This window comes from Drosophila bipectinata, chromosome 3R (assembly GCF_030179905.1).
Source record: "Drosophila bipectinata strain 14024-0381.07 chromosome 3R, DbipHiC1v2, whole genome shotgun sequence".
Lineage (NCBI taxonomy): Eukaryota > Metazoa > Arthropoda > Insecta > Diptera > Drosophilidae > Drosophila > Drosophila bipectinata.
This window is the reverse complement of record NC_091739.1, coordinates 15,235,917-15,259,714: the sequence shown is the minus strand read 5'-3', so window position 1 is coordinate 15,259,714 and position 23,798 is coordinate 15,235,917. Positions and strand designations below refer to the sequence as shown.

The window sequence follows — 23,798 nt, the reverse complement described above, 5'->3', positions numbered from 1 at the left end:
GTGCTTATCCATCGGAGTCCCCAATACGGCTTCGGGGTTGTATAAGCGCTCATCGTAATTCAAAATGTCATGTTCTCCGAAACGGACAAACTCTCTAATAAAATAGGTATTGTAAAATTTAAAATTTTTGTGTTTTTCGTTTGTTTTATAACTCCTGTACTTACAAGTCCAGCCGTCAAAACAAATGCTGTTTAAGAAAAAAGAGTGTAATAAAATAATTGAAAATGCTAATGCTATAGAACTCACTAGAAGTAATCAGCGTGCCGCCACATGAAAACGCTACCCTGATCACTTCGGGCCGAGGTTTTAACTTGAGTATGGCCATCCAAGGCCGCGATTTCGGGGTTACGTCGTTACGTTTCGGGGTGGGAAATGTTGTAATTAGTTCGAAAGTACCGCACATATCATCGTAATTCTTTAGCAAGGTTCGTCCCATAGAATTCAGAGGTTCTTCACAGCAAAAAGTATCACGCTAAAGGGGCGTGAATTAGCCTTCTGAAAGTCAATCTTGTCGATTTACTTACTTCTTGACAAGAAGAAATTGATTTATTCAGTGTTTCCTCCTGTTCGGTTAGGTCAATCTTCCTTCTAATTTTATTTTCAATAGTTTTAAGAGCCGGGCAGTCCTCACGATGCAGGCATTTCCCTACTTTGTTATCATGGGTCATGCAGCTATTGGAATGCACAAGGCCGATTCCAAAAAGGTCCAGAGTGAGGCAAATCGCCAAAACCGAAAATCTCAAACCCAACATTCTTTCCGAATGCTTACTCGCGACTGTGCGACACCCGAATTCAGCTTCCGCTTTAAACGGGAAATTAAGGCTTATTTTGATAACTAAAAATGTTTAAATAAGTCCCAGGTCATGGGACGCAGAAAAGTTCAATAAGGTTATCAGGTACTTCCGAGTAACAGAAAAAAATGTACACCATTACTGATAAAGATTCACAGGGTACTGTGTCGATGACAATATAAGATTGCTTTCGATCAACACTACGGTACTTTTCAACGACGTCCAAAATATGTGTTTTAATGGTAGATATGCATAGTACCAAAAAAAAAATAACGGTAACATGTTTTTGAATTTAAAAAGTAGCGTAGTTTTACAGCACTATAGTTCAAACTCTTCCAACCGATAGTTTAAGTATTTGTGTCCAGTGCTGCGTAGGCGTATAGAGGTGCGCCGTTACCCAACACTTTATTCATTCTCACGTGTAGTTGGTTAAACTTTTGTTTTCGCCCAATATTAGCTTACTTTAATAACTGAAAATGAAGCGCTTAACCGACGAACGTGCCAAAATCCTCTTTGAGAAGCTGTCCAAATAGTGAGTATAATATGAAAATTCGCAAGCACCGTATAAATGAGCGTATTTGCAGCATTGGAACGAATGTGAAGCAGCTGATTGACCGCCCAGATGGAACCTACTGTTTTAGGGAGCACAAGGATCGAGTTTACTACGTTTCTGAGCGCATCCTAAAGCTAAGCGAGTGCTTCGGCTATAAACAATTGGTTTGTGTTGGGACCTGTTTCGGGAAGTTTTCCAAGACCAACAAGTTGAAGTTCCACATCACCGCACTTTATTATCTGGCCCCCTATGCCCAATATAAGGTGTGGGTGAAGCCCTCATTTGAGCAGCAGTTCCTCTACGGCAACCACATCCCCAAATCTGGACTAGGTCGTATCACAGAGAATGCCGGGCAGTACCAAGGCGTGGTAGTGTACTCCATGAATGATCTGCCGCTAGGATTTGGTGTCTTGGCCCGTTCAACCACAGATTGCAAAACCGCCGATCCTCTGACCACTGTTTGCTTCCATCAGTCGGACATTGGAGAATATATCCGCGCTGAAGATACGCTTTTCTAACTGAAGAAACTCTTATAACGAGTTTATTTAGATTTTAAGTTCTAGAAAGTCTTTTAATGTTTTTAGATGTTAGTAGCTATTATTTTTAGGTAAATAATAAGTCTGCTGAGAAATTGAATTGTTTTTATTTTTTGGTGTCTTTTTTTTTTTCAACAAATATTTCGAATTTTTGAATAATTGTTGAAAGTGTGACCAGGTGGTCAAGACAGTAATTAGTGATGTGTCTCTATTTATAACTTAACAATTAATAAAAAATAAACTATTTGGAAATTCCTACATTATAGTTTTTTACAAAAAAAATATATTAAGATTTTTACTAATTAATACTAATTTCAATGAATTATTAAAAAAAACGACCATATCATCTCTAGCACGAATGCAACTCTCGGCGGCAACAAGAAGCAGACGCAAAAACAAGACAAAAATACTGATTTCTCCCATCAACCAGTCCATTATAAAATAATATAATATAATTATAACAATTTTAAATTTTTTGAAAAAGGACCCTAAGGACACTTTAAAATTATGAGCCATGCGGCTGCATTTTGGCTGCTAATGCTGCTGCAAGGCACCTTAACAGGTAAGAAGGTTGACAAAGTGACGAGTCAAATTCAGACGGCTGCTTCATTTAATGACTACGTTACACCCACGCCCACTCTACAATGTGGAGGAGACCTAGATTACCATTTACTACTGCTGATTCATCTAATCCTTTGTTTTTTTTTTTCCAACAGCCCTTGGCGAACGCACGCGCGATAAGATGTACGAGCCTATTCTAGGGGCCAGTTGTTTTCGCAGATTAAATGGCACGCACCAAACCGGCTGTTCCTGTAAATTTTTATATGTTATTCCGAATCCACCGATTCTTAAATCCTTCCTTTTCATAGCAACTTACTCCGGGTCTGTTGGCGTTCTGCATCTAATCAACGTCGAAGCCGACTTGCAATTTCTCCTCGGGAATCCGCCATCGCCACCGTATGCACCTCTGATACCACCACATTTGTTCACAAGAAGCAATCTAATGCGACTGAAAGAAGCCGGACCTACAAACATTTCAGTGGTATTGCTCATTAACGAAACAAAAAAGATGAAGCAGTTTTCGCACGAGCTCAACTGCCCCAATCAATATAGTGGAATCAATAGTAGCGAATCGTGCGATGCTAGCAATCCGGCAAATAGCTGGAACCCCTGGGGCACAGGACTGCTGCACGAAGACTTTCCTTTTCCCATCTACTATATAGCCGATTCAAAAGAAATAGACAAGCTGAAAGAATGTTTTGAAAAGTTTAACAACAAAAACTACGAAACTCACGCTCTGCGCAGCCTTTGTGCTATTGAGGTAAAATCTTTTATGTCGGCTGCCGTTAATACGGAGGTGTGCATGCGGCGTACAAACTTCATCAACAATCTAGGAGGCAGCAAGTACTGTGATCCTCTCGAGGGACGAAATGTGTATGCAACAGTATACCCTCGTAATTATTCAACAGAGAATGCAATAGAAGGGGCAAAGACGGACGAGAAGTTTATTTTAGTAACATGTCGATTGGACACCGCCAGCATGTTTGATGGCGTGGGTAAGTTTAAACAAAATATTGTTCATAACTTTGTGATTTTCACATACTTTTGTGTTGGTTACAGGTCTTGGTGCAATGGATTCAGTAGTCAGCTTGGCTGTGTTTACTCAGGTGGCTAACCTGTTGCGACAGATTCTGCCAGCCCAAAGCTCGCTACCCGATACGCGTCGTAATGTCCTCTTTGTGACTTTCAATGGTGAATCCTACGATTATATTGGGTCGCAGAGGTTTGTGTACGACATGGAGAATCTCCAATTCCCCCCAAAATCGGCAGGCGGATCTCCTATTGCCTTCGAAAACATTGAGTTTATGTTAGATATTGGCACACTAGATGACATAGCTAACATCAAGTTGCATGCCCTCACTAGCCCACCACCGTTGGCCCAGAAACTGCTTGAGCAACTTAACACGTATGCTAAATCGCCAAGGTATGGCTTTAATATAAACATACAGTCGGAGTTGGGTCTCCACATACCACCCACATCGGCGCAATCATTCTTACGCCGTGATTCAAAGTTTCCAGCTTTGATACTGAATACTCGCCCAACAAACAAATACTACCATTCCATTTACGACGACTCGGATAATGTTGAGTTCGTTTATGGCAACACTAGCCAGGATTTTACACAACTTGTGGAGGTGGGAGACTTCAAGACTTTAAAAGCAGATTCACTGCAAATGAAAGTACGAAATATATCCTCGATTGTGGCCCTAGCACTTTATCAAAGTCTCACTGGGAAAGAGTACACTGACACCAAGGTGGCTAATCCAATATTGGCGGATGAGCTGCTGCAGTGCTTTTTGGAATCAGCTGACTGTCCGATATTCAAGGCCGCATCGTATCCAGGAAGTCGAACGGCATTGCAGCTCCCACCAATGCGGTAAGAAAATTTTATATCTAACTGTTTTCATTTTTTCTAAATATCCCATAACTTAAAGGTATATAAGCGTCTTGGGTGGTTCCCAAGAGTCTTCCGGCTGGACGTATCGTTTGCTAGGCTATTTGCTCTCGCAGCCACAAAAAAATATATCACAAGTTAATTGCACCACTTTGCCACTGCACTACTTCGCCGGCTATAACAATACAGGAGAGTGTCGACTGACTACCCAAAACTATAGCCATGCCTTAAGTCCAGCCTTCCTTATCGATGGTAAGAAAATCACTTTCATCAGTATCGCACAGTAATTCACAAAACTTGCTCTTTAAAGGCTATGATTGGGCATCCGGTCAGTACTCTACATGGACTGAATCCACCTGGTCGCAATTCAGTGCGCGCATCTTTCTGCGTCCGTCCAATGTGCACCAGGTGACCACGCTCAGTGTGGGCATTGTGGTGCTCGTCGTCTCCTTCTGCCTGGTATACATAATTAGCTCGCGCGCCGAAGTCCTCTTCGAGGATTTGCCGGCAAGCAACGCTGCGTAAGTCATCTCATCTGCAACGCAAAATTCATCATCAGCATCTTCGGGGTCTACCCATGTTCAGATTCCTTCATTATTTTTTTCGTTTTCATATCGTATTTATTTGAGTTTTATTGTTTTTAGATTGTTTGGTTGATGTTACGACTACCACAGCGGGGTCATCCAACGTGTTCAACTGCTCATTCCTAAGATTTCTGCATGCAATGTAGTTAAGTTAGTAGCCAATTTAATTGCTCTCTGAACTGTATATGCCCTTTTAGGTTGCCGCCGCCGACGGCATGTTAGTCCAGAGGAAATCCTTCACGAAGATCTACGACCGGAATTTTATGGGCATTGCCGCTACTAAGATTGATCTAAGAAGCATAGACACACTTAACAAAAAGACACTAAATGATATTCTAACTTTTTGTCTAATTTAAACCAATAAGCAACACATTTATTTATATGATTTTTTGTATTTTAAACAATTAAAGTTAGCCTCTAGCGACTATATTGTATAATATGTAGACATTTAACCAATACTGTCTCATTTTAAAATCTTGTTCAACATTTCCCCGACCCGCTCTGCATTGTATATAGAGTAAACCAACAAAAATCAATTGAACCTCTAAGAATGCCAAGGAAGAGATGTCTGTACAAATATTGACATACATTAACATTGAGTATGGTATAAGGCTCAAATCAATGGAAATATTTATATACCCTCTGCATATTTTGCAAATGAACTTATTGATCTGAAATCATAACTTCATAAAAGACAAATAATTATAATTAACCTTATGAATGACTAAATTAAATAAGTTTAATAAATTTTGATAAGGTGTAAAGAGTAACGTAATTCCTTTCTTTGGTATGCTTAAAATCAAACAGTCTGCTTGATTTCTTTCACAGCTCTCAGTTGCACCAGTCCTTTAGCGAAGCTATCTTTCAACAATTGGCAAATGTTTCACCTAACAATACTTCTACAAAAATCGCCGTTTTATTATTTTAATCAAGCAAACCCTGTTGCCGGAGATTGGCAATGGAATCGGCAATGACCCCGGCGGACTCCTTCAAGTAACCTCCACTTAGCAGCATAACGACAGGAATTCTTAGTGTGCGGAACGTGCTGAACACCAAACGATCCCGCTCTACGACGCCCTCCGGAGTTATGGCTAGGTTGCCGAGTGGATCACCCTTTAAAACATCCGTCCCTGCATTATAAATGACCACATCCGGACGAAACTCTGCGAGGGACTGCATCAGGCAACGGTTGAGCTGACGCAGATAGTATGCATCTTCGGTGTGGTGTCTCAACTCGACGGCACACCGGATACTCTGCTTGGCCGCGTGATCTTTTGGGTAAACAAAGGCATTGTACATGTCCAGTATGTAGACGGCGGCCACGTTGCTGAAGTCGCGTTCGTGTCCGTTGCCCTGGTGGGCGTCCAGATCGACGATCATAATGCGGCGCACACGGTAGGGCTCCTGCTCGAACAACCGAATGATGAGGAGCGAAATGTCCGCATACGGACAGAAGCCGCCGCCTCGGTACGAGCAGCAGTGGTGGAAACCTCCACCCAGGTTAATGGCCCAGCCATAATCCAAGGCCAATTTGCCGGCCAAAATAGAGCCGGCGGCCTGGAAACGCATGGGTCGAAGGTAGGAGCTTTGGATGAATCGATTTGGAACAAAGGCCATCACCGGCACTTCAGCAATGCAGGCCACGTTCATGCTCCAATCGAGGGACCTCAAGTAGTCGCGGGTGTGGATGCGACGCAGTTGATCTTTGGTCAGCTCCTTGGGCTCGTAGAAGCTGCCGTCATTCAGCTTCAGGTTGGTGCATAGGATCTGTGAAGTTTTGTGAATAGAAACGGGGGTACATCTGTAAGTATACATACACACCTTCTGAATGTGCTTGCCCTTGGCCGCATCGAATGGGTGAAGGCGTTCAAGGCCAGCGAAACGCACCGCATACTTTCTGGAATAGACAATCGGCAGCTTGCTGGAAGACCTGGCATCCTCCCTCTTTACCCAGACCACTTCCTCGGACTCGATGTCCTCGTGGTGGACTCTCTCAGTCAGCCGTTTCATGGTTTTTCGCCGATTTAATTCGATTTTTATGAAGGTTACATCCGACACCAGTTGAACTTCCTACGCAGCTAGAAAATGCAATTCGGAAAACGGTTTGGGGTGGGGGTTGATGAGGTGCATCGTCAGCTGTTGCCCGGAAAAGCTTTCAAGCTTTTTCCAATGAATTCAAACACGCTTGACAGTTTTAAAAACATAGTTTTAATTTCACTCTACACAGTTCGAAGACACTACATGAAAAAAATTAAATTTCTGATGCAATAGATATGCGTTTGCTTTCACTTAGATAAACTGGACGATTGTGGTCATCTTGCAATATCCTGTAGGTGTTAAGGACACGATGGCCCTGTGAGTTTCGCAGTTGCCAAAAGTTCTGCCACTTTAGTAATGAAAGAGGATAAGTATATTATTTAAAAATTATTAAAACACTCACAAGCTCTTGGGGGATATCTATGGGTGTTTGAAAAACAAACCAAATGACAGCTTCTGCACAGGGCGGAGTGGTTAGTGAACCTAAAAAAAAACATATTTAAGGTCCTGGAAATAGATAAAAAAAATGTTGACAAAATCAAACCTTGGTAGCTTAGATATTGGTCTGTGTCCATGCCACCAAAGAGGTCTTTCAGGGCCATGCTTTTATCAAGATGTTTGGCGCTTTCCACCGCTGATATTTCAGAGACTTGATTGAAGATTTCGTTGAGGGCTACTGACTCCATCTCTGGAGGCTTAAAAAGTTCAGGATGATTAAGCCAAGCGAGTGAAATTCGTCAGCATAACCTACTTTCAAATTCCTTAGCATTATGGCCAGTACAGCAAACCCATTTGGCTGACGCCCAGCTTCACTATTGGTTTCATAGGTGGCATTTTTGTGGACTATGTGCATCTCTCCATCGTAGAACTTCCCATCTAGATTGTGCTCCGATCCCCTGCTCTGTTCGGAGCCCCAGTGGAAGTGCAGTTGCTGGGCCTCGAAGATATGACCACCCTCAGTGCTGATGCAGACGGCTGGCTGCTCGTCCTCCACAGTCTTGGGAATCCTCATGAGGACGGTCGGGCCCACGTTAATAACTGATAAAGGATCACACAATAGTTTGTGGTAATTTATTAGCTCCAGTTTGGGAACATAGCTCGTCGTGGCCTTTGGAGAAGTCCATATTTAAGTGGTAATCTAGATTGATTTCATTACCCACGTTATACTTGCAAAGCGCAATGGGGGATTGCCTCTGTCCACCCTTAATGTTCCAATCTCTTCCATTTTTATTGTAGTTAAACCCAGAATGATTTCGGGTTCCAGAATTGGTTAGTGCAAAGCTTCGAACTATTAGAAACATAAGCTAAATGACTACGAAAATTTTTCAAAAATTATAACTACGACGGACTTTTCACTACTAACATGACTTTATTTTAGGACTCGGACATAAACACGTGAAGTAAAATCTTAATAAATCTAGTTTAAGGACAGATGTATAGCTTTTTCTCCTCCAGCTTCTTGGCGTTTCTGTCTATTAAGTTCTGCTCCACGATACGATCGCAACCCTGATAAATATACTTTATGAAAAAGAACAAAATCTCAAAAATGGCCACCATGCAAAAGCCCACAAAAATGGACATAATGTTTCCGATAGTACCTGTAAGAATTTGGTGTCTATAAGATACATATATAATGTTTGTTGCAAGAATACTTACTGAATATCTCAAACCAGGCATTGTTTAGCAAACGGATGTAGTACTGGGCGTTTGGATCACCAAAGTAAACCCTGAGTACGGATATATCCTCGCTAAACTGGGTTTGGTTGTTTTCATCGACTTTTAAGCTAGCCAGATAGTTGTCAATTGGCAGAGAGCTCATGGAAACCCGATATTGTACATCGTTGCAGGAGGGAAGACATTGGGGGCAATAAAGAGCCTCCTCTACTTCACGCTCCAATCCTTCGATAAGATGCCTTTCCGTCATTACATTTCGCCACTTGACTGGGGATTAGAGAAATCTCAAGGATTTTGGCCTAAAAAGTATAAAGATAAGCCTACACATGTACTGGTTGATGCAGGGAAGATGGCTCAAGGTGCAGTAAACCACACCATCCAGATTCTCCACCAGTTGCAGAGGAAGCTGAAAGGGCAAACATCGGCACAGTGCCATGATGCTCCGGATGCGACACCTGGTGATGCAGTTTGGAAAGGTGTACATATAGGCAGGGCTATTTGTAGCCTGTTCATGGGCTGATATATGCATCTCATATTCGAAATAGCATCGACGCTGAAAAGATAGCGTTGAAAAATGCCCCAGTTTTTTTTTAACAAAAGCTAAACCCACGCCAAATGGAGAAAACGACTTTAAGCTGTCATCAGTGTCCACCACTCTAGCATAGATCTGCAGGTAAGTATCCTCGCCCTGCCCAGGAAACATTTCCAGGGTATTCGACGAGCTAACCGTAGCATAATCATCAGCGTTGTGGATCATGACTATGTAGCCGTTGGTGTTCAGAATGGGAGCAAAGTAATCCGAGTGACTGGAGTTGAGAACCACGGTGAGACCCAGTTCAGGACTTGCTAAGCGATTTTTAAAGTTGCGCTGCTTAAGTCTAAAAAGATATTTGGTTAATTAATCACTCATGGCTTAGGCCCTTACATACATACTTGTTTTCTGTGTTAAAGGTGCAGCAAGGTCCATACATAGTTAGTCTCTCCTGAAAGGCAGATTGGCAGGGTATATCCACATTGGCTAGGGTGCACTTCAGGACATAATCCTTACAGTTAGGAGTAAGCTAAGAAAGCAACATTCAAAAACACATTTTAAAACCTGCTCAACAAGCTTACCATTATCATAATCCTGCGAGTGTCAAAAAAGGTCTCATTCTGCCAGGTTCCAAAAACATCCAAGAAGGTCTGGAAGCTGACAAAGTCTTCAGAGTCTATAGTTGCACCCACATGGACGTAGAAATCGCGCAAATAATTCAACCGCTCTAGGTAATACTCGACAGGACGGGTTATTGGACTACTTCTTCGCCTGTAAAGGATTAAGATCCTTAATCAATAATTTAAAAATTTGTTAAAGAATAACTAACAGTTCCTCGGCATACTCGAGGGCCGCCTTTCTCGAAATGCGATTGTTTGTGCAAATGGATACAGCGGGAAAGGGAACATTCTCCACAGGGTAAAGGGGGTCCTTCAAGTTGGTCACAAAGGACTGGGCCACGAACTGTTCCCAGGTAAGCGACAGGACTACCACCAAGGACACTGCAGTAACTGTATGCAACAGCAGCCAAATCAATCTAGTTTGAAAAAAAATTGTTTACCAAAGTACCACATGGCGTATGAGTACTATTTTGAAAAACCTTTCCCCCAAGGTAAGATCCGGCGACAAAAGCTTGTTGTATCCTTGAAGGGATATATTCTTTAGAAGATCCGTCATATCCAAACAAAAAGCCGAGCCCAGCGAATGTTTGCGCAATCCTTTCAATTTTTTCTCGTTGGCTGTCTTTGGATTTTTAATCCACCAAATGGCATTGGATGAAGTGCCTGGTTTTGCCATTTTAAACACTTTTAGGACTGTCTTTTATTCTAACGAAGACCTATTTCCTTGACTGCTGACACAATTCTAGCTCTAGAGGCTTTTCAAGACGAATAGGAAGCCTCTATGCCTCGAAAACTTATTTTTGGGCGGAACCTGCTAATGCATTTTGTTCATTAGCGCTTGGTTAATTGTTCGATTGATTTAGCTTAATTCATTTATTATTGTTTAAGTTAGTCTATCTTAAAGATACATATCAGTTCATTGCTTGAAAACCTGAGCCGAGTATTTACATTAATAAAACTAATATCCTTTGGGGACTATCGTTTTCCCCCGGGCCAGAAGGGCTGGCCTGGATATGTTCTGGATCCAACGAAGGCATACTGATTGGGATTGTGAACCCGGGCGATATCCGTATAGCTTCGGCCACCCCGAGATGGAGCTTGGAAATATCCTCGTGCTGGTGAACAGGATACACTGGCGAGGAGAAGGCAGAGGACCACCAGTAGTTGACACATAAATCCTTTGACTGACATGGCTGCTCAAGAAGTGCTGGTCGAGAACTGAGTTGCAGTTCTGCCGATTGCCGGCCTATTTATATGGATATCGGCAGCTGATCAGTTCTTGCCGTTCTCAGACGTTGGCTTATCAATCAGGTTTTGTTAAGACAATAACAAAAACAGCAACAAAAACAGCGAAAACCCCTGGAGAATTGCTGTGCCGCTCACGTAGATCGCTCTGCGTCTTTTTTGTATGATATAGCTTTTTATGATCACTTTGTGATCGTTTTTTTTTCTCAATATTTACTGACACGCTGCCCGCGCAAAGTCATTCACACCGCTCAGCCCGTTATGCCGGCACAGGCTGATCTTTAGTGATTCAGCATATATAGTCTACCTGATCTTGACTCTAATTGCACCGTGAATGATTTGGATATAGTGGCAGGTCTCGAGCCATGTTTAGCAGCATAGCATACATGCCAGTAGTTTCACGTATTTAAATTCTAATTAACAACTCTGACGGATTGAAGCAATGACGTCGTAGGTGCGCCATCAGAGGTGTTTTGCCAGTATTAGCAAATTCTTGCATAAACAATTGCCATGTTTGGGGCAAACAGTTGTCACTGACTTTAAGCCCGATGTCTTCCTTCCTGTAAGGTGGCTTGGAATCTGGTTTCTGGCTTTAATAAGTTTTACTTCCTCAATTACCGCCAGGGGGGAAGTCCTAGGCGACCAGCAGCTGCATTGCAATCTGAATCATTTAGCCTGAATCACGCTAAAGTACTTCAGCGGCATCGTAAAAGTGGCTATACATATATACCACACTTGTAAGCCATGAGTCCAGTCAGATGATGCCCTGGCTCATTACCAGATCAACCGACAAAGTTTAAGGAATTTCGTAACTGACAATCAAAAGTTGTAGCCCCAAAAGAATGTCGTTACTTCAGGCCCTGTTTTTTATTTTAATGATTTTTATAATGAAATTGGATCAAATTTCCAAGAAGAAAGTGACTTAGTAAAATAATAATAATAAAATGATTCAATACTAAATTAAAAAGACGCTCAGCAAAAGACGCTGGGAAAGTTTAGAAGCCTAAGGGGATTTTAATACACCCGGAAGCTGTAAAAAAATTCAATTTTTTCCTTTATGTTTTAAATCAGCATAAAATGAATTAGAAAAGGTAATTCCCGATATCAACAATGCAATAGAACCCTTACTTGAGAATGTTTCCCAAAGATTCATTCAATTAGCTAAGTCTTTAGATCCATTTTCACTAAAACTAATAATAATATAATTCTGAAACTCCTTGAATCCCAGACTGGAACATAACTCCAGAATCCCAATAACCTAGCAAAGCAAAACGATCCCCAATGGAGGCGCGACATTATGGAATCGCATACCCATTTCAGTCACGTTTTAGCGATTCACTGAACACGACTGTCCACTAAATGGGGGTTCAGTGATCATAAATCGGTTGCTTAACTTAAGTAGCGGATTTATAGAGCTAAAAATAAAATTAAGCCACTGTAGGATAGATGTAACTTTCGCTGGTTTTATTTTTTTAATGGGTAATACTGCAGACATGAACATGAACTTAAGATAATTATGGGAAACTCAACCCCACAGGGGGGAAAATTTAGTGTGAGGTAGAAATTTGGAGCCTCCAAGACCCACAAAGCCATCTGGCTTAAGGACTCTGGCTATTTGGGAGTAAGTACGTCCTTGCCGCTGACCTGAAGTCCTCCTTCCCTTCTTAGGATAGTGATAGGATGAATAAGATGGGTAGTTGTATCCATAACCTCCGGCATAGTGGTTATAACCGTAGTTTCCATAGCCCGAGCTTGGGTTTCCGTAGCCGTAACTTTCGTAGCTTGGGTTTCCATATCCATAGCTCCCATAATAGTCGCTTCCATAGCTCGGAGTTCCACTATGTCCCCTGCCAGATTTCCAGGACTTCCAAAAGAGTGCACTACTCCATCCTGGACAACAGGCTAACACGACAGTAAGAATTGTGAATACAGAAGATCGGAGTTTCATTTTGTTTCTATTTCGAATCACTTAAAGTTCTGACAATCCATCTACGCAGTTCTCCTCTATTTATACCCTGGGGAATGGGAATGGAAATGGGATTGGGATTGTTCACGGAGTTTGGATGGAGGACCGGTGACACATTATTGTGGTCTAGCTCATTTAAATGGTTTCTTTTTATTTGTACGTTTTTTTATTCCCATAAAAAGAGTCGGGATCTCTGGAAGATTAGCCTGGCCAGTGGCTATTCAATGCATTATGCTGGATTTATTACACCAGACGGATTGGCACGATCAAAATGCGGAGCACGCGCCACGCACTGGTCTGGAAGACTGAGCTATAGTAGATGGTCAGTGGACAATATATGTACAACGGATATCCCCAACCACAACAAAAAGATCTTAAACCATCAGCTTGATCCATTTTTATTTGTTTAAAACATTTAAAACGGTTAGGTTATAACGGTCGGAATTAAAATCCAACCAATTCAACCTTTTTTGCTTTAAGGCGTATTAGGTCTACGCCTTGAATAACAATAGACAATAAATCATTACTTCATTATACTAATTAAAACAATTAAACTCCTGATTCGAGTATGGTATTCCTTTCATGAGTAGGATGTGAAATAGATTTGATATTGGAATAAATGTATCTTAAAAGCTAAAATTAAAGCCCTCAGAGACGTGTCAATCCCCATGAAAAATTGTTTCCTCAAAAGTTAATATTATTGAAATGGAGATTGTTACATAAAAATGTATTATTTATTTAGAATTGTCATCCTGGGCGGCAAATTAATTCGGCGTTTATTGTATAACGTTTATTGTTATTGTATAACTAAACAACATAATTCCAAATTTTTTAGTCTTTGTTGACTTTTTTTTGAAGACGTGTGAAGATGCGCTGATCGCAGATAGTGTTCCCTTTCTATGGCTCTCTGTTCATCTCAATCTTTCTCTCAGTTTCTCCCAGAGAATTCAGATTCTTTGGTTCTCCCAATGATCTGGGGACAGGTTTTTAATGTTTAATCAAGCATCGCGGATAAGCATTAAGCCGGGAGTACAAAACAGACGCCAGTTAGAATTCGCCTCTCTTGGCGATCACATAAAAAATGACGCGATCTTCGCCAGCGTCGGTGACTGGCAAGGCCATCTTGTTCGCATCCCTCGTATACCTCCTAATCCACACGTGCCGCGGTCAGTTTGCTTTTTCGTCGCCCACAAGAGGGGCAGTAGCGTCCGCCGGCGGAGTCACGGTGGTAGCTGAACTCCCTGGACTCGGAGCACTGAATGGCTTGCTCAATGGATTGAACCATAACTTATTTCCGCAGCAGCAACAGCAGCAGTTCCAAAGGCAGCAGCTGGGTCACAGGCATCGAATGCCGGGACATGGTCAGCCCCAACAGCAACAAGCTCCACCAGGTTGGCCTCCCGGCTGGCAGTGGGGAGCCGGGAACAACCAAAATCAACCTGGATTCGGATGGAACCAACCAGGATTCGGACCTGGCTGGAATGGAGGCGGTGGCATGGGTCCGGGATGGAATGGAGGCGGTGGAGGCATGCCTCCAGGTTGGAATAGGGGAGGAGGCTGGAATGGTGGCCCAGGCTTTAATGGAGGCGGCGGGAGAGGTCCCCCACCAAGACCAGGCTGGAATGGAGGGGGACGACCACCACCACCAGAATGGAACGGAGGAATGGGTCCCCCTCCAAGACCGCCCTGGAATGGAGGCGGCGAACCACAACCCCCGCCAGAATGGAACAACAACCAACCGAATCCTAATCCACCAAAACAGGATGGGGTTGATCCAAGGGAGGAGAGCACAACGCCTAGTACACCCACTGCGCCGGTAACGCAGCCAACTTTCCAGCCACGCCCACCAACCAATCAGCCCACACAGGACACGCTGATCATTGGCACTAATCGACCGCCGCTGGTGCCGCCCCAGAACCCTAGTACGCCATCACCACCTGTGCCATTGCCGACGGCCCAACCTTATCACAACGTGGAGGTGTCCGAGGAACGTGGCATAATCTTTCCCAGCTCGGCGCAGTACATCCATCATCCCATCCAGGAGACCCGTTCCCAGCCAATAGATGTGAGGCGGAGATGAATCTCCGGAGCGGGATTCCCCCCACCGACACTGGTTGGATATTCGGTAGACTGCTGTGTAATTTCTCCGCTCAAGATCGTTTTTGTGGCTGGAAAACAGGTTTTTGATAGCCCTCGAGTAAACAAAGAATCCGACGCTTGACGAAGTTTCACAAATTTTTTAATAAATTATAAAATAAACAAAAATATGAATTAACCGATGGCTGGGTGGCTGGACAAAGGAAGGGGAATCATTGGAACGTATCGTTTATGTGAATTCTAGTAACCCCGCTGTCTGTACCCACCACTGGATGAAGTCGATCCGTAATTATTAGGCTGATAGTAAATGGGGCCTTCTGGATTATAATACTCAGGACGAGGAGGTTGCTGATAGTAGGCAGGAGGAGTATACACTGGCCTAGGTTGATGATAGTATGCGCCGCCCTGTGGTCTTCCCTGCTGGTAGCCATATCCTTCTCTATAGCCATGGTTGCAGTCCGGCCTACCGTGTTGTGGGTATCCGCCTTGGTGGTAGTGCGCCGAATCATCCAGACCCTCCAACAGGATCTCGGCAATCTTATCGAAAGTGGGTCGACAGTGAACCGAGCTTGCTAGGACCAGCAGAAGTACCACAGCTATCAACTTCATCTTTGTATTTTTAATTTAATTTTGATCGGGGCTTAAGGTTTCAGTCCGATTTTATAGCCAGCTGGTAGCAGATAAGGAACGTGACAGAAAACAATTAGAAGAGCCTTGAGCTATGTACATAATTGATTTTAGTGTTGATCACATAATCTGGTAAACAAGGTTGTTTGGAAGAGCTTTCTTTAAATGAAAACAAAATCAAGAATATAAGCAAAGCTTGGGAATTTAATTAAAATATACGTATTGAATTTAAGTAACTTAATACACAAAGGGATCGGGATTCCAGAATTTATATCTGTGGTCGGCATGGCCCTATATCTATACTCGAAGTTTCTAGATGGGGGAGGTGCCAAATTCATGTATATGGCTACATGATTTGTGTACATATAATTTGTGTTTAGATTGTAGATCTGCAGGACCTTAGCTCCTGAAAGATGACATACAAAGTAACAAAAGAAACCAGTAAGCAGTAAGTCTGCTTTGAGCTTTGTCTGCAGCCCAATTAGCTTTTTCTTATTGCTTCATAAATAAATCTCGAAAAATCCCGTCTAGCTCTTGAGTTCTTGTTGATAACCTTAGAGGGTACCCTCGTATTGATCTCGAAGTATTTAAACATGTGCAGTAAGGGGTTAAATCAGCCGGAATAAAGCCAGACTCTGCATGGCGACTTTGGTTCTTCTTCAACTACACCCCAGCTAGCCAAACAGCCCAGCTAGCTGGAAAATATTTTTTAGATTTTTTGTGCATTTTTCGTGATGGTATCCCACAGTGATGGTGTTATCTTCCATAATTCTCATCCAATTCTCAAGCGGAGTACCTTAAACGATTTCTGGATCGATTCTCCACCATTCTGCATCAAAATCCTGAGGCAAAATATTTTTTAGATTTTTTGTCCGTTTTTCGTGATGGGATCCCTGGATAATGGGGTTTTCCCCTATAGGGGCCACAGTGATGGCTATATCTTCCCCAATTTTCATCCGATTCTCAAGCGGAGTACCTTAAACGATTTCTGGTTTGATTCTGCACCGATCTGCATCAAAATCCTGAGACAAAATATTTTTTAGATTTCTTGTCCGTTTTTCGTGATGGGATCCCTTGAAAATGGGGTTTTGCCCTATACGGCCCACATTGATGGCTATATCTTCCATAATTCTTATCCAATTCTCAAGCGGAGTATCTTAAACGGTTTCGATTCTCCACCATTCTGCATCAAAATCCTGAGGCAAAATATTTTTTAGATTTTTTGTCCGTTTTTCGTGATGGGATCCCTTGAAAATGGGGTTTTTCCTATAGGGGCCATTTGAGACCATTTGGGACTTCCTTCCCCATTTGGGACTTCCTTCCTTGAGTCTGCAACACATGGATGTCTCCTTCCTCTGGGGACATAATAATTTAACTTATCTGACAAGTGGTAATGTATACTGGAGGTTATGGGTCATCTTCATGGGTCAGGTGGAGCTTAATACCCTCGGGATTTAAGGATCTAGTCTGGAGTGGGGTACAACATATATAATGCTTTCCAGTACAGCGATGGAAAGACCTACTCCTTTTCCTACGAGAAACAAGAAAGAGAAACTCCTACTCCTAAGGTATTAGGGTACTGGCAGTTCATCGACGACCGAATGAGAGTGGCCCATTCAAACGGAAATGGATGCAATGCCTCCAGGAGGTAGATGAGGTGAAGCGGTAGTGAGGGATTACTTGAAGCAATATCAATTTAATAAATATTTAAAACAAAATATAAAGTACATGTTTTCTAGTAACCGCTCTGTTTGTAGCCTCCGGACGACGAGGATGCTCCGTAATATTCCTTCGACTTGTGGGGATAAGAGACAGTTGCCTTAGGAGAGACCACTGGCGGAGAGTAGTATGCAGGAGCAGGCTGCGGTGGCGGATAATAACTAATGGGGGGATGCACTGGTTGCGGTGGAGGATAGTAGCCAAAGCTCACTGCTGGTGTTCCATGCTGATAGCCATAAGCGCCTCCATAGTGGTAATCATAGCCGTGTTCGAACGCCTCTTGAATAAGTGGTCCCGGTCCTGGGTGCGGATAGCCTCCTGAATAATAATGAAATAGAGAGTCAGTCAAAGAATCCAAAGAATCCTTTGCAAAACTTACCAAAGGTGGGTCGACCGTGAACCAAGCTGGCCAGGATTGGCAATAGTATCAAAGCTAGCAACTGCATCTTGTGGGTGCAAAAAAGTAGTGCAATCTAGTTGACATCCTCGTACAGCTTTTATAGGCTGCTGATAAGAAATATGAATGAAATCGAGTAGAAGAACCTTGGCGTCTGAAATCAAATGCTATATTTTTGTATTATGAATACATAGTACCTCATATTCCATATTGCTAGTATGTATGTTTAACGGGTAAACAAGGTTGTCAGACTAATATTTCATTCTATAATTTGTAAATTATAATTTTAAGTCTAAAAATATAAAAATATTTACAAATCAAAAAGTGTGCAGACCTAGTATGTTTTGGGAATTCCCCAAATACTTTCGGACCTTTCAGTATAATCATTTTTTTTTACAAAAAATACAATAGTCTTGTTGGGTTTTGTATTGCGTCAACCATCTCTTAGGTTTTCTACACTAAGAACATAAATTAATACATGCTTAGTACAATAGTTTAAGCCAAGAACAGAAATAGTTGGCAGTGAACTATAATAATTAAAAGAAAAATTCTTAGTTCCATGGTTATTATTAGTAACCATTATTATTATTTTTTTTTAAGTGCAAAAACTCTCACACGTTTCAGAGATCATTCAATTGGCGTTAGACGTGCCTCTTATCTGGTCACTGAGACCCCGCTGATAACCCCCCTCCCAGTGGCCACTCATCATGGCTCTCATCTCATCCCATCGTCGAATCAAAATTTCGCCTCTAGCGGATTAAAGGTTTAGTCTTAGTTGCGACACCATGGCCAGCAGGAGGGGAATCACAGCCGTTCTAGGCCTATTCATCTTGGTAGTTTTCTGTGAAGCCACTCAGCTTAGCCGCGACGAGAGCCGGGAGGACCAAAGAACAGAGTTCAACCTGGCGTCCACCCTAACAGGAGGCATCTCCAGCAGTCGCCACCGCCAGGGTGCCCTTCTTAATACCAATGTCTACCCGCCCTTGGGCCTGGTGGGCGCTGGAGGAGGTTATACCGGAGCAGCGGGATCTGTTGGATCATCTGGAGGCATTGATGCAGCTCACGGCCATGAAAATGGAGGATCTGGAGTGAGATTGGCCAGTACGAACAATGTCGTTTTTCCCGGCGCCCAGTCACCGAATCCTGGTGTAACCATTGCAGGAGGACAACCGGTTCCGGCATATCCACCACCCGGATTTCCAGGACAACAGGCTCCAGTTCCCTATCCATCAGCACCTGCATATCCTGCAGGAGGAGCTTCCTACCCAGGTGATGATTTCAATTAAGAGATATTATGGTCGCCTTATTTTGATGATCTTTGAAGGTGTCCCCGGCGGATATCCTGCAACAGGTGTCCCTACGGGCTATCCGGCCATGGGTGCTCCTCAACCTCCAGTTCAATTACCTGGCAGTGCCCCAGCCCAACCTGGAGTGGCTGTAGGCTACTATCCCGGTTATCCCTATCCAGGAACATACTTGCCACAATATCCCGCTTATCCGCAGCCAGCTCAGTTACCCGCCTATGGCGTGGCTCCAGGAGCAGCGGTCTATCCTCCAGCCACAAGCACCCAGAATGTGCATCGGTATCCCGATCATAACCCACAGGATCCCAGTCACTGGGATCACCACTTCTCCATGAACACCGAGTACAAGGAAGATGGAGTTCACAAGGGAGCCTTCGGAGTCCTTAACAACCACAATGCCTTCGGTTATGGCAGCGGCTATGGGGGCGGCTATAATGGAGCCTTTAACTCGCCGGCTATCTAAGAACCTGAACGCTGTCACGGGAGGATTAAACGGAGAAGGAGGAGTGAGGTCTGTCATCCGAGTCGTAGTCATAAGTTGGCTGCTCCCCCTTTTTGTTAGCCGAGGGGCAGCTGCCGTATCTTTAATAAGAAATAAACTCGATTTCTGCACACCCAACCGAGGTAATTAGTTGCCAGTGACCGACAGACCGGCCGACGGACCGACCATGCCAGCGAGCGAGTGAGCGACCAGTTGCACCTTGAGGAGGACACCCAGGGATCCGTCCGCCTGAACCGGAAAAAGAAGGCAACATGCATTCCGCCACTCTCATGCAGACAGATAACCTTACGCACACATCCTCTTCACCGCTAAAGGAGCTACCTGGCTGGCAGGCAGTCGGCACAAAACAGAACCCAAAAAAGGAGCACACAAAGGCAGGACTCTGGACGGACGGACGACAACTACAAGGCAGTGGTGATGGTAGTGGTAGTGGTAGGAAATCAGTGTCATGGGGAGACTGAGACCGATTCAAAGTCGGTGGTGCATTTGCCTCAAAGGGCGAAAGAAATGGAAATGGAAAGGGGAGGACGATGTCTTGATGTCTTGCGGCGCATGCGCAGCCTGCCGCGCAAATCCTTAACAAATTTTTGGCGCTAAAATGACAGACGGGCGCGCCAAAAGCGGAGGACTCCGTCCTCTAGGTATACCTACACACAATACCACTTATACTAGCGGAGATTTTGTATGATTTTGGGTGGAAAATATTGGAGGATTTTACCTGTAGCTGATCGAACCAATTCCGGACAGGGTTTGATGTCCTTTAGGCCTTTAGATCTCAGCTGTTTGATGATGAGCGTGGAAAGTACAAAAAACAGCTGACAAAAAGATTCAAAGGACAATGCATTCTTCACTCACCCTACTGGGATTCTGGAGATTTTCTTAATATTATAAGAAGTTCCCTCTAACCTTTGACCTCTAACACAGTTTAGTTCTTTTTTCTATAGGAAGATTAAAAGAAAATAGAAATATTTTAAAGATGAAGAATTTTTGTTTTAGGCAGTCTTTAAATCCAAAATTTCTATATAGGGTCAAGAAGGTCTATATCAAATAGACCTAAAATTTAAGCCTAAAATTTATAAAAATTCTAATATTATTTTTGAACGGGCATTTAAAAATGTTTATTGGTTTCTCTGGGCAAATGCGATACATACATAACATGGCGTACATACATACATAACTAGTTACTGGAACAATGCAACGTTATCAACTTTCATGGTGAGAATGAGGTGGATTTGGGAGTTTAGGAAAGGTGCGGTCGTGGTGGTAGAACGACTTTCCGAGGGGGTGGAGCGGCGCGGGGATGGCGGGGAACAGATGGGAAGGGCAGGGATCCATGAGTGGCTTAACAAACAAACAGCATTAACAACGAGTACAGCAGGGCAGGGCAACAGATGCAGATGCAGTGGCACATACACAGGACGAGGGTTGATCGAGGCGGCGCTTTTCCAGGTTGTACAGAACGCACGTGCCTCCGCTAGTCGGTCGGTTGGTCGGTCGCTGGTATCGGTATCCTTGCAGTGAGCGTTCATGCACATCCGTGTAGAATAAATTAGTTGGCGATCCATGTCTGCTTTAGTGGCTTATGTGTTAGGTTTATTAAGTAAATGCTGGAATCTCTTACAGCTAGCGTACATTTTAATTAATATAAATCGCGGCCAGATTGTTGTAGATTCGAATGGTAATTAATTAGTTTAAGTGTCCCTGCTTAATTTTAGGTGTCTCATGTTTTGGGTTGTGGAATAGGTGTGAAATCTAAACAAAAACGTAAAAAAACGTGAGAAACATAAATGAACCTTATAACATATAATATTTATCCAAAAACATGTTGATAATGCAAAGGTCACAATAATAATAAATATAAAATAATTGTGAGGACTACGGGGGGGGACTAGGAAACTAAGATCAGGGCTAATTTTGAAATTCGGTTGGGCAAATTTTGTGGGGGGTCCGTTATATAAATGAGGCAGGATGAAGGGTCTTCTTTTTTTTTTTTGGAATTTTTTTGTTTTTGTGTTTTGTTAAAATCTGGGTAGTTGGAGCGCCTTAGCCTAACAGAAGCGTATCATTTTTGCTTTCGTATTGAATTTGGCTAATAGTTTGGGATACTGTCCTACGACAAATTGCTTTCGTTCAGATCCAGGTTGTTCTGGAAGAGCTCCTGGTTGGTCAGCAGCGGCACCTTGGCCACCTCGTGGAAAATCTTGTGCGAATACTTGTTACGTATCGTCTTGATGGCTCCTCGCGGCTTGCGGTGCAAGCCCGCATTCAGCACCGGCACGATCTCGGCAAACTCCGCCAGCTGGTATCCGGTGTAGTAGATCAGAGTGGAGCTCCAGGTCTGCTTGTCTAGTTGCCCCGATCCACCGTGCATGCGCAGGGCCATATATAGAGCGGCAGAAGCCATCTGAGAGTCGCTGAACGAGATGGTGGCATAATCCATAAGTGATAGCTCCAGAATGTATCGAGCCAGTGTCAGCGTCGGCATTGGCACCTTGGCGCATCGGGCATAGCGGCGCAGGAAGCGGTAGGAGAGCGGGATGCCCAGATCGAAGTTAATGACGCGGAGCGCCTCACGCTCCATACCCACCAGCTCGTCGTGGTTGTAAGCGCCGTCGCAGATGTACAGGAAGTCGTCGATCAGAGGTGGCTGGCGCTCGTCATACTTGCAGGCGATGAAGAAGGCGGCGGCTCCCAGCAGCTGCAGCTTCTCCTTGGCAATCACCTCGCGGTTGAGATACAAGTCCACGATCTTAACAGCCAGGTATAAAGTTTCGTGGTTCAACTCGAACGTCTCCTGGACCTCGACCATCCAGTCAACCAACAGGGTTCGCATCCAAGTCGTCAGGTGCTTTTGTCGCTGCATATAGTCGCCGATGGGGAATTCCGGTTCTCGCGATTTCAGATAATTAAAGATATCCATTGCGTAGTGCGAAACCTGGAAGGGATCGTCCCAGTTTTTGCGATCAAAGTCCTCGACGTCCAATGGCACTGGCTTGATTGGCACCACCTGGCTAGCATCCACTGTGGGCAGAATGAATGGATGCTGATCAGTCTTTTGCTGTAACTTGGCGGAACGCCGGCGAACGGCCTCAAAGTTGGCCGATAAACGCATGGAATCGCAGCCAGACACATCCTCAAGGGCGGAGACGTACAGGCTGTCATCAGTCTTGTTAAAGTCATTGGAGATGCGGCGCACTGGCTTGATGGCAGCCACCGGGGGAGCGGCCAAATTCTGCATAGGGGGCATCAGTACAGGAATCTGCATCATGGGCGGATTGGGACGCGATGCTTCGGCAGCCTTCTTCGAGGGAACTGGCTTCGGTCGTGGCTTAGGTCGAGCCATCGCCTCCTCAATCTTATCCAGAACCTTGTGACAGGCCTCTACGGAATCCTCGACTTTGCTGGAGGCGCGCGTCACCATCTTGGACGTGTTGGTGGAGAAAACATTAATGGTCAGGTTGTCCTGGTTCTTAGCATCCAAAAGGGCCTGCAGCTGCTGGGCCGTCGGCTTCTTGGCCGCCGTTTCCTCCTCCTGCTGGCCGGGATGCAGTGTCATGACCTTCACATTGTTTGTAAGATTGCCCAGAGCAGAGCGCTTAATTTTTTCGTTCTTAACGGGGCTGTGATCCGCCTTGCGCTTGCCGCGAGTTTGCATATTCTCCACATTGGGATCGATGTTGCTAGATGTGGCGCGGCGGGTCAGCGCCTTCCTGGTGGCGGCCCCCAAAGCCATGAGAGGATTGGCGGCCTGGTTCTGGAGAAGACCGCTGGAGGCAGCCGCCCGGGTGGTTGCCTTTGTCGGCGCCATTTTTCAAAAACCTTTGTGTGAGTGCGTGCGAGAGCGTTCTCGTCGATAGTGTTGTTGTTGCTGCCGAGCGATGGTCCCCCAGTCGTTTTGTTCTTGCTCCTATTTAACGGCGTCGCTTCTCGTCGAGATCCTTTGCGCAGTTTCAGCTTTATCTCGATTCGTACGGAGTGTGCGATCTGCTGTTGTTGGTCGGGCGTAATCACACAAACTCACAAAACGATTCTAAAGTCACGACGCTTGCTCAGTTCCTGATCTCTGTTCTGTTCATAACGGCGTTTTGGCAGATAAAGAATAGAAATCGAAAAACAGCCGCCAGGCAGACGCGACGCTAGAGGTGGGAGTTATCGATGG

The 23,798-nt window shown here is 44.0% G+C and overlaps 12 protein-coding genes and 1 long non-coding RNA gene across 18 annotated transcripts; 4 read left to right on the top strand and 9 right to left on the bottom strand.

Moving 5' to 3' along the window:
* Positions 1 to 169: 169 nt before the first annotated feature.
* Positions 170 to 810, bottom strand: LOC138926744 (uncharacterized). Its single transcript, XR_011443368.1, has 3 exons — positions 525 to 810; positions 247 to 472; positions 170 to 187 (listed from the first exon to the last, which is right to left on the bottom strand). It is a non-coding gene; the product is annotated as an uncharacterized lncRNA (long non-coding RNA).
* A 353-nt stretch (positions 811 to 1,163) lies between these two features.
* Positions 1,164 to 1,975, top strand: LOC108129310 (60S ribosome subunit biogenesis protein NIP7 homolog). Its single transcript, XM_017247272.3, has 2 exons — positions 1,164 to 1,323; positions 1,376 to 1,975. Exons 1-2 carry the CDS (start codon positions 1,268 to 1,270, stop codon positions 1,860 to 1,862), a joined length of 543 nt encoding a protein of 180 aa, XP_017102761.1. The 5' UTR covers positions 1,164 to 1,267; the 3' UTR covers positions 1,863 to 1,975.
* Positions 1,976 to 2,243: 268 nt separating this feature from the next.
* Nct (Nicastrin) lies at positions 2,244 to 5,685 on the top strand. Of its 4 annotated transcripts, none has more exons than XR_011443069.1 (8): positions 2,244 to 2,442; positions 2,597 to 2,692; positions 2,750 to 3,436; positions 3,501 to 4,317; positions 4,376 to 4,587; positions 4,646 to 4,856; positions 4,980 to 5,061; positions 5,117 to 5,685. XR_011443069.1 is itself a non-coding variant. In XM_017248252.3 (7 exons), the coding sequence occupies exons 1-7, from the start codon at positions 2,388 to 2,390 to the stop codon at positions 5,139 to 5,141; spliced, it is 2,103 nt and encodes a 700-aa protein (XP_017103741.3). In that variant the 5' UTR covers positions 2,244 to 2,387; the 3' UTR covers positions 5,142 to 5,685. The 4 variants fall into 4 exon arrangements, 2 of the variants coding, with proteins under 2 accessions (XP_017103741.3, XP_070137056.1); XR_011443070.1 differs by having other exon boundaries at positions 4,980 to 5,064; XM_017248252.3 differs by lacking the exon at positions 4,980 to 5,061.
* On the bottom strand, positions 5,260 to 7,065 carry HDAC11 (Histone deacetylase 11). Its single transcript, XM_017248254.3, has 2 exons — positions 6,741 to 7,065; positions 5,260 to 6,686 (listed from the first exon to the last, which is right to left on the bottom strand). The coding sequence occupies exons 1-2, from the start codon at positions 6,927 to 6,929 to the stop codon at positions 5,844 to 5,846; spliced, it is 1,032 nt and encodes a 343-aa protein (XP_017103743.2). The 5' UTR covers positions 6,930 to 7,065; the 3' UTR covers positions 5,260 to 5,843.
* A 39-nt stretch (positions 7,066 to 7,104) lies between these two features.
* CAH4 (Carbonic anhydrase 4) lies at positions 7,105 to 8,322 on the bottom strand. Of its 2 annotated transcripts, none has more exons than XM_017247387.3 (5): positions 8,117 to 8,322; positions 7,708 to 8,064; positions 7,501 to 7,651; positions 7,360 to 7,439; positions 7,105 to 7,305 (listed from the first exon to the last, which is right to left on the bottom strand). In XM_017247387.3, exons 1-5 carry the CDS (start codon positions 8,255 to 8,257, stop codon positions 7,171 to 7,173), a joined length of 864 nt encoding a protein of 287 aa, XP_017102876.2. In that variant the 5' UTR covers positions 8,258 to 8,322; the 3' UTR covers positions 7,105 to 7,170. The 2 variants fall into 2 exon arrangements, with proteins under 2 accessions (XP_017102876.2, XP_070137058.1); XM_070280957.1 differs by having other exon boundaries at positions 8,124 to 8,264.
* Positions 8,323 to 8,378: 56 nt separating this feature from the next.
* On the bottom strand, positions 8,379 to 10,458 carry ppk22 (pickpocket 22). Its single transcript, XM_017247446.2, has 8 exons — positions 10,262 to 10,458; positions 9,992 to 10,198; positions 9,744 to 9,933; positions 9,564 to 9,691; positions 9,241 to 9,508; positions 8,955 to 9,183; positions 8,613 to 8,897; positions 8,379 to 8,554 (listed from the first exon to the last, which is right to left on the bottom strand). Exons 1-8 carry the CDS (start codon positions 10,456 to 10,458, stop codon positions 8,379 to 8,381), a joined length of 1,680 nt encoding a protein of 559 aa, XP_017102935.2.
* Positions 10,459 to 10,656: 198 nt separating this feature from the next.
* LOC108129469 (uncharacterized) lies at positions 10,657 to 10,987 on the bottom strand. The gene has a single exon (XM_017247445.3). The coding sequence runs from the start codon at positions 10,971 to 10,973 to the stop codon at positions 10,758 to 10,760; it is 216 nt and encodes a 71-aa protein (XP_017102934.2). The 5' UTR covers positions 10,974 to 10,987; the 3' UTR covers positions 10,657 to 10,757.
* Positions 10,988 to 12,472: 1,485 nt separating this feature from the next.
* Positions 12,473 to 12,987, bottom strand: LOC108129468 (sulfur globule protein CV2). Its single transcript, XM_017247444.2, has one exon. The coding sequence runs from the start codon at positions 12,973 to 12,975 to the stop codon at positions 12,553 to 12,555; it is 423 nt and encodes a 140-aa protein (XP_017102933.2). The 5' UTR covers positions 12,976 to 12,987; the 3' UTR covers positions 12,473 to 12,552.
* Positions 12,988 to 14,014: 1,027 nt separating this feature from the next.
* LOC108129307 (basic salivary proline-rich protein 3) lies at positions 14,015 to 15,120 on the top strand. The gene has a single exon (XM_017247270.3). The coding sequence runs from the start codon at positions 14,075 to 14,077 to the stop codon at positions 15,071 to 15,073; it is 999 nt and encodes a 332-aa protein (XP_017102759.2). The 5' UTR covers positions 14,015 to 14,074; the 3' UTR covers positions 15,074 to 15,120.
* Positions 15,121 to 15,215: 95 nt separating this feature from the next.
* LOC108129208 (uncharacterized) lies at positions 15,216 to 15,953 on the bottom strand. The gene has a single exon (XM_017247164.3). It carries the CDS (start codon positions 15,697 to 15,699, stop codon positions 15,331 to 15,333), a length of 369 nt encoding a protein of 122 aa, XP_017102653.2. The 5' UTR covers positions 15,700 to 15,953; the 3' UTR covers positions 15,216 to 15,330.
* A 1,440-nt stretch (positions 15,954 to 17,393) lies between these two features.
* Positions 17,394 to 18,139, bottom strand: LOC108129811 (uncharacterized). Its single transcript, XM_043212173.1, has 2 exons — positions 17,816 to 18,139; positions 17,394 to 17,754 (listed from the first exon to the last, which is right to left on the bottom strand). The coding sequence occupies exons 1-2, from the start codon at positions 17,880 to 17,882 to the stop codon at positions 17,453 to 17,455; spliced, it is 369 nt and encodes a 122-aa protein (XP_043068108.1). The 5' UTR covers positions 17,883 to 18,139; the 3' UTR covers positions 17,394 to 17,452.
* A 291-nt stretch (positions 18,140 to 18,430) lies between these two features.
* On the top strand, positions 18,431 to 19,756 carry Elal (Elastin-like). 2 transcript variants are annotated; one of them, XM_070281665.1, is made up of 3 exons: positions 18,431 to 18,934; positions 18,995 to 19,102; positions 19,158 to 19,756. In XM_070281665.1, exons 1-3 carry the CDS (start codon positions 18,619 to 18,621, stop codon positions 19,598 to 19,600), a joined length of 867 nt encoding a protein of 288 aa, XP_070137766.1. In that variant the 5' UTR covers positions 18,431 to 18,618; the 3' UTR covers positions 19,601 to 19,756. The 2 variants fall into 2 exon arrangements, with proteins under 2 accessions (XP_070137766.1, XP_070137765.1); XM_070281664.1 differs by having other exon boundaries at positions 18,437 to 19,102.
* A 1,449-nt stretch (positions 19,757 to 21,205) lies between these two features.
* Positions 21,206 to 23,792, bottom strand: CycB3 (cyclin B3). The gene has a single exon (XM_017248056.3). It carries the CDS (start codon positions 23,445 to 23,447, stop codon positions 21,750 to 21,752), a length of 1,698 nt encoding a protein of 565 aa, XP_017103545.2. The 5' UTR covers positions 23,448 to 23,792; the 3' UTR covers positions 21,206 to 21,749.
* Between the last annotated feature and the right edge of the window lie 6 nt (positions 23,793 to 23,798).